At 44.4% G+C, this 12,928-nt stretch overlaps 1 protein-coding gene across 1 annotated transcript; it reads right to left on the bottom strand.

The window, feature by feature from the left end:
* Positions 1–2,531: 2,531 nt before the first annotated feature.
* On the bottom strand, positions 2,532–9,082 carry lyl1 (LYL1 basic helix-loop-helix family member). Its single transcript, XM_079841897.1, has 4 exons — positions 8,577–9,082; positions 6,557–7,116; positions 3,698–3,792; positions 2,532–3,577 (listed from the first exon to the last, which is right to left on the bottom strand). The coding sequence occupies exons 2-4, from the start codon at positions 7,036–7,038 to the stop codon at positions 3,087–3,089; spliced, it is 1,068 nt and encodes a 355-aa protein (XP_079698023.1). The 5' UTR covers positions 7,039–7,116; positions 8,577–9,082; the 3' UTR covers positions 2,532–3,086.
* Positions 9,083–12,928: the final 3,846 nt, after the last annotated feature.

Below are 12,928 nucleotides of genomic sequence, written 5' to 3'. Positions count from 1 at the left end.
GGAGGAGTGGGCCAAAATCCCTCCTGCAGTGCAAACCTGGTGAAAAACTACAGGAAACGTTTGACCTCTGTAGTTGCAAACAAAGGCTACTGTACCAAATATTAACATTGATTTTCTCAGGTGTTCAAATACTTATTTGCAGCTGTATCATACAAATAAATAGCTAAAAAATCATACATTATGATTTCTGTTTTTTGTTTTTTTAGATTATGTCTCTCACAGTGGACATGCACCTATGATGACAATTTCAGTCCCCTTCATGATTTCTAAGTGGCAGAACTTGCAAAATAGCAGGGTGTTCAAATACTTATTTTCCTCACTGTATGTCTGAATTCACAGTACTATAGGCAAAAAGTACCCGGATGACCAACTGATTCGGAAGAGTGCATACGATGGACACTTTACTATCCCGTGAGGCCACAGGAAAGGATTTGTGAATGACAGTGAAGCAACGCAACTGACTCTGGAAGGTCACGTGACAACATGGCAAATGTGGTACGTCCGGATTACATTCATATGATTTTAGAACATACTTTTTCAGTGATCGCAAAGTATTCACTTATTTAAAATAAGTACCTACTCAAGAGAGTATGCAATTTTGTATGCAGTGCAATGTTTAATTTGACCTTTTAGCTTCAGATTCATCGTGTGATGTTAACTGGTTTGGGTGATTAAGACAACAGTCTAATCAGCATCTGCTAAATGAAAAAAAATGTAACCCAAACAGAATCCAACAAGAAATGGAATCATTTAGGGGTCAGAGATGATCTGGAAGGACGATCTGTAGCTTATGCTGGTCAAGATCTGCCCACATGAGATCGCAGTTAGTACTGTCCCTACATTACAATAAAGGGATAACATTAGTTCACCCAAAAATGTATTATAAGTCATTAATTACGCACTCTCATGTCGTTCCAAACCCGTAAGAATTCGTTCATCTTCAGAACACAAATTAAGATATTTTTGAGGAAATCCGAGAGCTCTCTGAGTCTGACCCATACAACGTTACTGCAACTTTCAAGGTCCAGAAAGGCAGTAAAAACATTGTTAAAATAGTCCATGTGACTCCAGTGGTTCAACCTTAATGTTATGACAAGAATACTTTTTGTGCTCAAAAACAAAAACAAAAATAATGACTTTATTCTAAAATCTCTCTTCCCTCTTCCCTGTAACTCTCTTAAGCAAGGAACACACCAAACCAACGCCGACCAACTAGTAGCAATGAAAGTTCACATCCAACGGCCAAGTAGCACGTCTGTTCTGCGCCTGTGTAAGAGTAAATAGCTTTCTGTACCAGCTGGTGCCAGTCGTCTGTTTTCGTTATTCAAAGCGGGAAACCGGAAGAGCTACCCTGTATACCCTATATAAACAAAGCACCTCATAGGCCCTGTCCCAAATGGCACCCTAAACCCTCACGGTCTTCCTCTGAGTCCGCACTCTCACGACGTAATGCTGCTTTGCTGCTGGGAAGAAGTCCGCTGCGTAGCTCGCACCAGTGCGGGCTTGGCAGAAGTGCGCATCGAGGGCGCATATCGACCACAAAGGGGGAGCTTGCGAGCTCCCTTCTGAGACCTAAAATGACAATTGGGACACCCTGCGGTCTCGGGGACTTAACGGACACACACACGCAGTGGCCATTGTGAGTCCACAAGACCGAAAGTGCACATGAAGTGTGCCATTTGGGACAGGGCCATAATCTCGCTCACCACAGACGGTCACTTCAGTTTTTTTTCTCATTCACTGGTTCGCTAGCAGAACAGCCAATCAGAACGATCAGATGGCCTGACTGACCGACAAACGTCGAATCGGTTGAAAAATAGCCAACGGGAACCAACGTCAGCCTATGGTGCGGAACACACAGAGAAAACTTAGTTGGAACGATGCAAGCCGTCGGCTTGGTGTGTTCCAGGCTTTAAGCTAAAATCATTATTTTTGAGCACAAAAAGTATTCTAGTCATAACATTAAGGTTGAACCACTGGAGTCACATGGACTATTTTAACTGCCTTACTGGACATTGAAAGTTGCAGTAATGTTGCAGAAAGGGTCAGAAAGATAAATATGTTCTGAAGATGAACGAAGGTCTTACTGGGTTTGGAACAACATGAGAGTAAGGAATTAATGACAATTTTAATTTCTGGGTGAACTATCCCTTTAAGAACAATAATTCCAAAAATGACATATCACCCTCAAATGACATCCCTAACCTTGTAAACTTTTTTCCATGTCAGATCCAGTGATGATTTCATCCTCAAAAGCACTCATATCATATCAACTGTGTTTCCAGACAGACTGATAAAGGTCTGAAGAGACGTAAAACTAGCCAATCACTTTCAATCTGAACAAATTCAGTGTGAGTGTATTTTGTGTTCTGTTGATGAAGACCAGTGGTACAGCTGTAACACTCATTTATCCATTTGCCATCTTTCTCAGTGGGTCATTTACACACCTAATGCTCATCCTTTGCTCTTCATTATCTTACACTAGCGCTAAAAGCTTCCTGTGTTTATTAGGAAGTGAAATCGAGAGAAGGAAATCTGAAACGGCGTTATTTTATTCAGACCAAGATCAGTTGAACGCAAGCCACACAACTGCAACTTCCAAACTCTGAGGAGCTTCACATCATCCAAACATCTGCTAGCTCAGACGGGACTAACACAGTGAATCTAAAACATGGATCATGGATGTGAGCTGCCATCATTTGTTCTTCTACAGGGCTCTCATGTCTTCATGTCAGCTCTCTGTTAGTCTCCACTCAGCAGGAAAGAGTCAAAAGATCAACACATTATTAAATAATCCAGAGTTTTTGAGAAGGTACCCGTGATTGCATGCTGCCGTGTGACACGAGGAACCCACAGTCTCTATTTATTCCCCAAAATATCAGTGAGAGGAAATTAAATGGAGAAGTGACAGACGTGTTATGTGACACATGACACATGGACCAGGAACACAAGCCATGAATTTAACCCGATCCAAAAATGTACAAAAAGTAAATTCGCTGTAATTCCACACAAAATGTCAAGAGTTTACACGTGTCGAGGGCTAAACACCATCTCCAGTGTGTTAGTTTGTGGTTGGTTGGTGTTGGTCACCGCTGGTAACTGCTTGCTGTGACCGCTAGTATCTGCTCCTGAACCTTCTCTGTGATCCCGCTATGTTTGGTCTCAATGCCGCAGGTTCGAGGACCTGTGCTCTCCTCACTGTCTGTGTCCCCGTAGCAGCTGGAGCCAGAGGACGCCGTCAGCACCATCATTGAGTCCATGGAGTCTCTGTTCTTACAAGACGGGGAGCTGCCGCTTCCCAAATCCTCGCTTTCGTCCTTCCTCCCATCCTGACCCTCCGCCACACTGTCCGTCGTGCCTTTAAACGCCGGATCGCTCGTCTGGTCGTTCAGCAGCTGGACGAGGAAGTTGATGTACTTCATGGCGAGTCGTAGTATCTCATTCTTGCTGAGCTTCTTGTCGGGCGGGTGGGTCGGGATGAGTTTACGGAGCTCAGAGAAAGCGCCGTTTACGTTCTGCTGCCGCCAGCGCTCGCGGCTGTTAGTGAAGACACGCCGAGCCAACTTCTGAGGAGGACCTGAAGGAGAACCACATGCGAGATACATCTGAGCAGAGAAACATGGAGCAACCGGGTTTCATTTATGAGGATGCTGAAGAGAAACCGATTTAAAAACAATCCATAAATGAAATGATGTACCGTCATTGAGGTCCAGTTCGAAGTGCGCAGACGGGCGTCTCTTCACACGCGCATTACCGAAGATCCCAAAGCCCCCAGACGGGCCGAGGAAAGAGCTGAGGGAAACAGAGAAAACTGCAAATAAGGAGACAACTTGAGGAAAACAAATCTATAAAAGCAATCTGGAGCATTTGATGAACGTCTCTCACTGATTGGACAAACGTGACGCCTGCCGTTCTGTCCTCATTACAGCTGCACAGCTCAAATAGATCTGACTTAATTCTTTCTGTGCTGCTTTGAGGGGTGAAAGATCAGTAAGTCGCTGGTCTACAAGAGAACATGACATCAAACGAGTTTGTTCATTACTTTGATGCTCAACAAGATTAACGTGTGCATCGGCCTGCAGTGAATGATTCCTCAACAGTAGTGGCCTTTGCTATGTCTCACTTGAAACAGGCCTTGCAACAGAAGGGTCCTCCGCTTGAGCTCGAAAAAAAGCGACCGCCGGCAGCCATCACACTGCACACAACAGGGGCGAAAATTAACAGGGGCTTGGGGCAACCAAAATGAATAAAAATATCCCAAAATTGAAGAAATGGGGCAAAAAAAATGTCCCTGTATGAGTTCTTGTTGATAATATTTAAGCAATACCATGCGAGTAAGAGTGTCGTTTTCCCGAATATCGGTAGTTTCGCAAATATAATATTGATTTTATACAACAGTCAATCAAAAATAAAGCTAATATTAGCTGGCAAATTTTAGACTGAGAATATTGTCTGTTCTGGTTAAAGAGATCGTATTTTAATTAGATTATTAACAGTGAAATGTGAGATAGCATTGTTTAAATATAATAAAGAAAGTAATTGCAGTCACATTGCATACAATGTTTTTGTCTGTATTTTTTTCCTCATTCCGGGGGGATGGGGTCCGTCTGTTTCTTTGAAACGGGCCGAAATGCAAAGGCTACTGCTGTTCCTCAAGTCACACGTGTTGTTGAGGAGAGTGTGCTGCTACTTTACTAAATCATCAGATGCACCATTTTTACCTGCTGGACCATAAAACCGCTGAAGATGACCAGGTACCAACAACCCAGAACACAGAATACTCTTGTGACCACCAGAACACTGTAGCAAGGTGAACATACAAAACAGCAGATGGACTGAATGAAAATGCAAATTCACTCTCTGACAGTAGGTGGCGCTTATGGAAGAGCAGCAATATAATAATAATTAGTTACATTTATATAGAGCTTTTCTAGGCACTCAAAGAGCTTTACATAGAAGGGGGGAATCTCCTCATCCACCACCAATGTGCAGCACCACCTGGATGATGCGACGGCAGCCATATTGCGCCAGAACGCCCACCACACACACCACACACACCAGCTGATTGGTGGAGAGGAGACAGAGGGTTGTAAGCCAATCGTATGTATGTAAGGGGATGATTAGGAAGCTATGATGGACAGGGGCCAATGGGCAAATTTGGCCAGGATGTCGGGGTTACACCCCTACTCTTATCGAAGGACATCCTGGGATTTTTGATGACCACAGAGAGTCAGGACCTCGGTTTAACGTCTCATCCGAAGTACGGTGCTTGTTACAGTATAGTGTCCCAATCACTATACTGGGGCGTTAGGACCCACACAGACCACAGGGTGAGCGCCCCCTGCTGGCCTCACTAACGCCTCTTCCAGCAGCAACCTAGTTTTCCCAGTTGGTCTCCCATCCAGGTACTGACCAGGCTCAGCCCTGCTTAGCTTCAGTGGGAAACCAGTCTTGGGCTACAGGGTGATATGGCTGCTGGACTATAACGTTTCCTTGTTTACCGCTGTACATAAAGCAGCGCTGCGTTTATAAACAATATTTTATACAGATGTAAGACGGCAAGAAAATGCCATCGAAACCATTCCCTTTCATATATACCGGTACATTCATATAAACCCCTACCGCCATTTCAATATTTACATTTTCCTTCCCATATTTCGTGACCAGTGATCTTTCTGTGCCTGTACAGTTTTTGATATTTTTGTCTGTCTTCAGTGTGCCCCGTCTGGCACTGTTATTGTCCTGTTAACAGACTTTGGAATATTCCAAAACAAATGACATTTTGGGAAATTAAGTCTGGAATAGAGATCGGCCAAAATAACATTTAAACCGTTCTGATTTATGGCCGGTTGAGCAGTGCATCTATATTTTTTATTCATGTTCAAATCATTCCCTGGGCCGGATTGGACACTGTCGTGGGCCGGATGTTTGACACCCTGCCCTTAGACTAGGATTGGGAACCACTGAGTTAAAGGGGTGGTTCCGTGTTTTTTTTCTAGGCTTGGTTGTGTTTATGGGGCACAGTTTAACATACTTCTTTTTTTTAAAAACGCTGTATTTTTCTTATATTTTACCTTTATTCCACACCGCTGTCTCCACTGTCCTTTGGACAGCTTGTTTGCTTCCTGCTTCTGTGAAGCCCATCCCTCCGAAAAACGCAATGGACTTAGATTGGTTAGATGGCCAAATGTAGTTTGTAGTTCTGCAACATCTCTCTTTTTGAACACTTTGTTGTGTGTTCGCAGGGGCAGTGTTTATGTTAATAGCAAGGGTTTATGATATCACCAAGAAGAAGAAGCTTGTTGTAGTCCAAACCGGCCGTTTTTGTAGGCAATAAACTACCATAAAAGACAATATCTCCGTTTGCATTGAACTTTCAACGCTGTAACTTTGCAGATACTGTTTATGCTCAAGCAGCAACATTACACACTAACTAAAGTTAAAAAAGTGAAATCGCATGCAACCACCCCTTTAAGCAATTAAGTCACTCTTTCTTCTTGTCCTATGAAGGAATTTAACAGCGGTAATAATTGTCTTTATTGTTTTGATTCCTCACCTGCTGATGAAGGGGTGCGTCTGCAGGAAAGGTGGGGGCAGGAGGGCCGTGGGGGGTCCAGTGCTGGACAGCGAGGACAGTTGCGCCAGCCGCAGCTCCGCGGGGCCGTGTGGGAGCTGTGGCGCGGGGTGCAGGGCCGTCAGCGGGGTCGCCAGCATGGGGAGAGGGGGCAAGGGGGGTTTACTGTGAGCCAAGCTGATGACCGGGATGTTGGGAGGGATGGATGTCGATGAGGAGGACGACACACGCCCGCCGCTCGAGACTGTGGATGCGGTGGAAGGGCTTCGCCGGGGAGGTGTCGTCGGATCCGTCTTGGCTCTGGTGGCCTCTGGTTCAGTTGTGCCGGCAATCGTGTTCGTACGGCTCTCTGCATCACGAGTCGCATTAGCGTCAGGGGAGCCCTTACGAGCAGGACTGACGTGCTGGAGGACAGATGGAGACACCGAGGAGGCCGAGACGGGCGACTCGTTTTTCTCCATCATGACCTGAGACTGATGAGTTCTCCTGATGATCTCAGATTCTTCTCATCGCTCCTCATGTGGAGTCACTTCTGTTTGGACCTGAAACAACAAACCAGGCCGTTTTTACAAAAGGCAGGAGCTTCTGAAGTGACATTATGATATTATAAAGCCCTGATATACAGAATGAACAGGTGTGATAAACAAAATTACATGTTCGAAAATGTTCTTGAAACTCCCGAAACCAACTCCAAAACACTTTCGAACTACCATTGGTCCATGGTGATTACATGCTAGATACTTGTGCTCTGGGAACGCTGTAAATGGGGCCTTAAGAGTCACGTTCACATTGCAGGTGAATTCAGTGTCACTCCACTTCTGAGTGCGAGTCATTGACTGACAAACATTCACAGCTGAACTACTAGTTCATTGGACCCTGACAGGTCAACTGTGGAGTGTGGAGTGAAAAATAACAACAAAACAAAGAGGAACAGGTCCAGACTAAACAACAAACAGTGACACAGCTCGATCATCATGAGATCAGGGGCCGGTTGCATAAACCGTTAAGACTAGTCTTACAAGTTAGACATACATTTTTTTCTTTAAGACTGTTCATAATTTTTTTAAATCAGTTACGTAAAAACATAGACTGGCTTAATTTGATACGAAAAGTAAGACTGAATGCCACTTGCCTAACTGCTAGTGGCTCATATTAGATCTTAAGACACTGTCTTAACATAATGGCTTAGTTTATGCAACTGGCCCCAGGAGTGACAAACACATTTGGATCATTAAGAGGATTCACTGTTAAAACTTTACAGGCCAGGATGATGAATCCCACTGGAGTCGTTCTGCGTTCAGCACTGACCCAAACAACTAATCTGTCAGTGCCTTTCTGAGATCATCAGGATCAGCTGCTATCCGTGTTCACTTGGGTTAGTTGTGTTATTTCCAAATGTATGCGCAAATCACTTGTCAGTCATCCTGCTGTCCAGAGATCAGGACTGACGCCAGTCCCCGATTGATCGATGGGTCGATCGCGATGACAGACATGATCAATGAAACTGCTCAGATCTCCTCACACAGACATGATTCAACACACAGTTCTGCAAACGGTTTTCCCTCTTTTAAACAGCGACTGCCATTCCTTACATTCGGTTCCTCTTTTTGTCCAGTTTAACGAACTATTTTTCATAATGCCTGACTCATGAAGCGCCTGTAAACCCATCTGAATGTTTTGCTGCACACATTCTAAGAAGCTCCATGTGTTTTCAGAAATGGTCACTTACAGGAAACCTCACATATTTCTCTCTTCACAGGTCACGCTTCTTCCAAACGCCTGTGTCTGTCGTCGAGTCTTTGATGTCCGTGCCAGTTTTCAGGAACTTTCTTATCAAATAAGTTCCAGGACAATCAGAAAACTCCCATATCATATGCAAGCTGTGTCAGTAGTGCTGAATAACTGTATGAAGCGGTGCGCCTCAAGAATGACCCATGCGTTAAAAATCATTGGTGATCAGAAAGCGTGTGATGAAGAGCGCACAACCTCGCCAGTCACTCACCGCGTTTGTGGTCAATTTCTCCGCCGTTAATGCGTCTCTGTGTTCACGCCGTCTGCCAAGCGATCACGCACTCACTCTCCTTGCACTTCCTTCCCGTTCCTGAGCGCTGTTCTCCACCAGTTTCTCCAGCAATCAGTGAAGTTTAGAGATGCGGCTGCGACACGGAGCGATGACCTCACTGCAGGAATGACAGACGACTGGAACATGCGCTGATGTAAAAGTGATGCACATGTGCCCATGCGCCTGTACCCCCCCTCCCACCCCACCATCACCAACAGGCATGGTGCTCTAGTGGGACACCAGTTGAGCTGAACTAGTATTGGACGAGAGCGAGCGAGAGAGAGAGAGAGAGAGAGAGAGAGAGAGAGATTTCCTCTCTGCTGGACAGGAGGATGTACTTGTACAATATGGTGATGTTGATAAGAGTAAAAAAAGTGCCTGCAGGCCTGAGATAAGAGCCCCCCCACCCGTCTCTCTTTCTCTCAGTCTCTCTCTCTCTCTCACTCGCTGGTTAGCTTCAGACACCGAAGGTTGTTGGATGACGACCAAAAGGAAGCACAACTTACATCACAATTGAATAACATTGTAAAAGCTCTTAAACACACACACACACACACACACACACACACAAACTGAAGTTGTTTATAAATAAAGCACATAAATGAAAGTGAAGCAGCTTCCGTTGTTCAGGAGTTTGAGTAGAAACATTCAGACAGACACTATGATGATAACCTGTTAACTCTTTTAGAGCACAAATCTGAACCTAAATGGTTGTAATTCAAGAATGCTTTGAAATGCAGACCTAAAGTTGTTCTTTTTTTTTATCTCAGATTATTGCAGAAGCGAAAGCACTTCAAAGATTATTTGGCTTTGGTTTACTGTTAAGCATATGTATTGAACTCAACATTTTATACATTTTACAGAATAATTGAGTCTAAAATTGCTAGGTGCTAAAAGGTTGTAAAGTAGCCAATTGTTTCCAAGTCCAACTCATCGCCATCATCAGGCCTTCACACAAAAATCATACATTATAAGTTCACACTAAAATGTATTATAAATTCACAAACTAGAACCAACTGAAAGCACATCTATACTATGCGGACATCCCATACTCACAGAGATCTTACAAACTATGTAGAAATGGAAAAACTATGCAGTAATTATTTAAATCAATGTAATAATCCAGATTCATTAGAACAAGAGTCAGAGCAAATGTATGTGCTGTTGTGTCGTTACGCTCTAGCAGAGATTTTGTGTGAGAAATTTTACTGTGCACAAACACTCAAATTGCATGAAGTTATTAGTGAGTTAGGCCCAGAACGGTTAAAAAAAAAAAAGATGAAAAGTCGCAAAAACTTAAAATAACTTTCCCGGATTTAATTTAAGATAACGCAATTATCCAAACTTTCACTTAACACAACTTCACGTTTCAAGCTGACTAAACTTAAAATCAAGTCAACACATTATGTTAAAGCGTTTTTTACAGTCTATTTTGATCGTTTTGATTCTTTATATAACATATTCAGTTTAAATTGCATCTAAAAACTCAGTGTGTGTATGTGCGTGAGTGTGACAGGGTGTGTGTGTAAGTGTGTGGGTGTTTGTGAGTGTGAGAGAGAGGGTGTATGTGAGTGTGTGTGTCAGAGTGAGAGTGTGTGTGCGTGTGCGCTGTGCGTGTGTGTTTGCGAATTATGATGGCACAAATTTGTATACTGACACGAGTATTACACTGGTATTACGATGTAAACATGAAATATGAGGATATTTCATATGTCCTCATATTAAAAATAGCTTTAAAAACATACTAAACAATGTTTTATTAAAAATGTAAAAATGCAGTGTGTTTCCTGTGATGGGGAGGTTTAGGGGTGTGTGTGTGTGTGTGTGTGTGTGTGTGTGTTGGGTAGGTTTAGGGGTAATGTGTGTGTGTGTGATTGGTAGGTTTAGGGGTGTGTGTGTGTGTGTGTGTGTGTGTGTGTGTGTGTGTGATTGGTAGGTTTAGGGGTGTGTGTGTGTGTTTGGTAGGTTTAGGGGTGTGTGTGTGTGTGTGTGTGTGTGTGTGTGCGCATGTGTGTTGGGTAGGTTTAGGGGTAGGGGTAGTGTGTGATTGGTAGGTTTAGCGGTGTGTGTGTGTGTGTGTGTGTGTGTGTGTGTGTGGGCATGTTTTTGTGAAATATCAGGACACAAATGTGTATAATGACATGGGTATGACACAGGTATTACAAAAAGAGGGTGAAATATGAGGACGTTCCCCATGTCCTCACTTTTCAAAATGCTTATAAATCACACAGAACAAGTTTTTTTTCACAGAAAGTGAACTGCACAGTCTCCTGTGAGGGCTAGGTTTAGGGACAGGGGCAGTGTAAGGGGATAGAAAATACGGTTTGTACGGTATAAAAACCATTACGCCAATGGAATGTCCTCACATTTCACAAAAACAAACATGTGTGTGTGTGTGTTGGGTAGGTTTAGGGGTAGTGTGTGATTGGTAGGTTTAGCGGTGTGTGTGTGTGTGTTGGGTAGGTTTAGGGGTAGTGTGTGTGACTGGTAGGTTTAGGGGTGTGTGAGTGTGTGCGTATGCGATGGGTAGGTTTAGGGGTAGTGTGTGTGACTGGTAGGTTTAGGGGTGTGGGTGTGTGTGTGTGTGTGTGTGTGTGTGTGTGTGTGTGTGTGTGTGTGTGTGCATGTGTATTGGGTAGGTTTAGGGGTAGGGGTAGTGTGTGATTGGTAGGTTTAGCGGTGTGTGTGTGTGTGTGTGTGTGTTGGGTAGGTTTAGGGGTAGTGTGTGATTGGTAGGTTTAGGGGTGTGTGTGTGTGTGTGTGACGGGTAGGTTTAGCGGTGTGTGTGTGTGTGTGTGTGTTGGGTAGGTTTAGGGGTAGTGTGTGTGCCTGGTAGGTTTAGGGGTGTGTGAGTGTGTGCGTATGAGATGGGTAGGTTTAGGTTTAGGGGTAGTGTGTGTGATTGTTAGGTTTAGGGGTGTGTGAGTGTGTGTGTATGAGATGGGTAGGTTTAGGTTTAGGGGTAGTGTGTGTGATTGGTAGGTTTAGTGGTGTGTGTGTGTGTGTGTGTGTGTGTGTGTGTGTGTGTGTGTGTTTGGCAGGTTTAGGGGTGTGTGTGTGCGCGTGTGTGTTGGGTAGGTTTAGGGGTAGTGTGTGATTGATAGGTTTAGCGGTGTGTGTGTGTGTGTGTGTGTGTGGGCATGTTTTTGTGAAATATCAGGACACAAATGTGTATAATGACATGGGTATGACACAGGTATTACAAAAAGAGGGTGAAATATGAGGACGTTCCCCATGTCCTCACTTTTCAAAATGCTTATAAATCACACAGAACAAGGTTTTTTTCACAGAAAGTGAACTGCACAGTCTCCTGTGAGGGCTAGGTTTAGGGACAGGGGCAGTGTAAGGGGATAGAAAATACGGTTTGTACGGTATAAAAACCATTACGCCAATGGAATGTCCTCACATTTCACAAAAACAAACATGTGTGTGTGTGTGTGTGTGTTGGGTAGGTTTAGGGGTAGTGTGTGATTGGTAGGTTTAGGGGTGTGTGTGTGTGTGTGTGTGTGTGACGGGTAGGTTTAGCGGTGTGTGTGTGTGTGTTGGGTAGGTTTAGGGGTAGTGTGTGTGACTGGTAGGTTTAGGGGTGTGTGAGTGTGTGCGTATGCGATGGGTAGGTTTAGGGGTAGTGTGTGTGACTGGTAGGTTTAGGGGTGTGTGTGTGTGTGTGTGTGTGCATGTGTATTGGGTAGGTTTAGGGGTAGGGGTAGTGTGTGATTGGTAGGTTTAGCGGTGTGTGTGTGTGTGTGTGTGTGTGTTGGGTAGGTTTTGGGGTAGTGTGTGATTGGTAGGTTTAGGGGTGTGTGTGTGTGTGTGTGTGACGGGTAGGTTTAGCGGTGTGTGTGTGTGTGTGTGTGTTGGGTAGGTTTAGGGGTAGTGTGTGTGCCTGGTAGGTTTAGGGGTGTGTGAGTGTGTGCGTATGAGATGGGTAGGTTTAGGTTTAGGGGTAGTGTGTGTGATTGTTAGGTTTAGGGGTGTGTGAGTGTGTGTGTATGAGATGGGTAGGTTTAGGTTTAGGGGTAGTGTGTGTGATTGGTAGGTTTAGTGGTGTGTGTGTGTGTGTGTGTGTGTGTGTGTGTGTGTGTGTGTGTGTGTGTGTGTTTGGCAGGTTTAGGGGTGTGTGTGTGCGCGCGTGTGTGTTGGGTAGGTTTAGGGGTAGTGTGTGATTGGTAGGTTTAGCGGTGTGTGTGTGTGTGTTGGGTAGGTTTAGGGGTGTGTGTGTGTGTGTGTGTGTGTGTTGGGTAGGTTTAGGGGTATTGTGTGTGACTGGTAGGTTTAGGGGTGCGTGAGTG

This window comes from Gobio gobio (genome assembly GCF_949357685.1).
Source record: "Gobio gobio genome assembly, chromosome: 17".
NCBI classification, from domain to species: Eukaryota; Metazoa; Chordata; class Actinopteri; order Cypriniformes; family Gobionidae; genus Gobio; species Gobio gobio.
The sequence above is the reverse complement of the archived record's forward strand: the minus strand, read 5'-3'. Positions and strand labels throughout refer to the sequence as shown.

Coding starts and splice junctions, on each gene's coding strand:
- lyl1 (XM_079841897.1), bottom strand. CDS start 7,038: ATGATGGAGAAAAACGAGTCGCCCGTCTCGGCCTCCTCGGTGTCTCCA. Junction 3,793..6,556: donor ACGCACCCCTTCATCAGCAG/GTGAGGAATCAA, acceptor TGTTTCCCTCAG/CTCTTTCCTCGGCCCGTCTG. Junction 3,578..3,697: donor CGAACTGGACCTCAATGACG/GTACATCATTTC, acceptor GTTCTCCTTCAG/GTCCTCCTCAGAAGTTGGCT.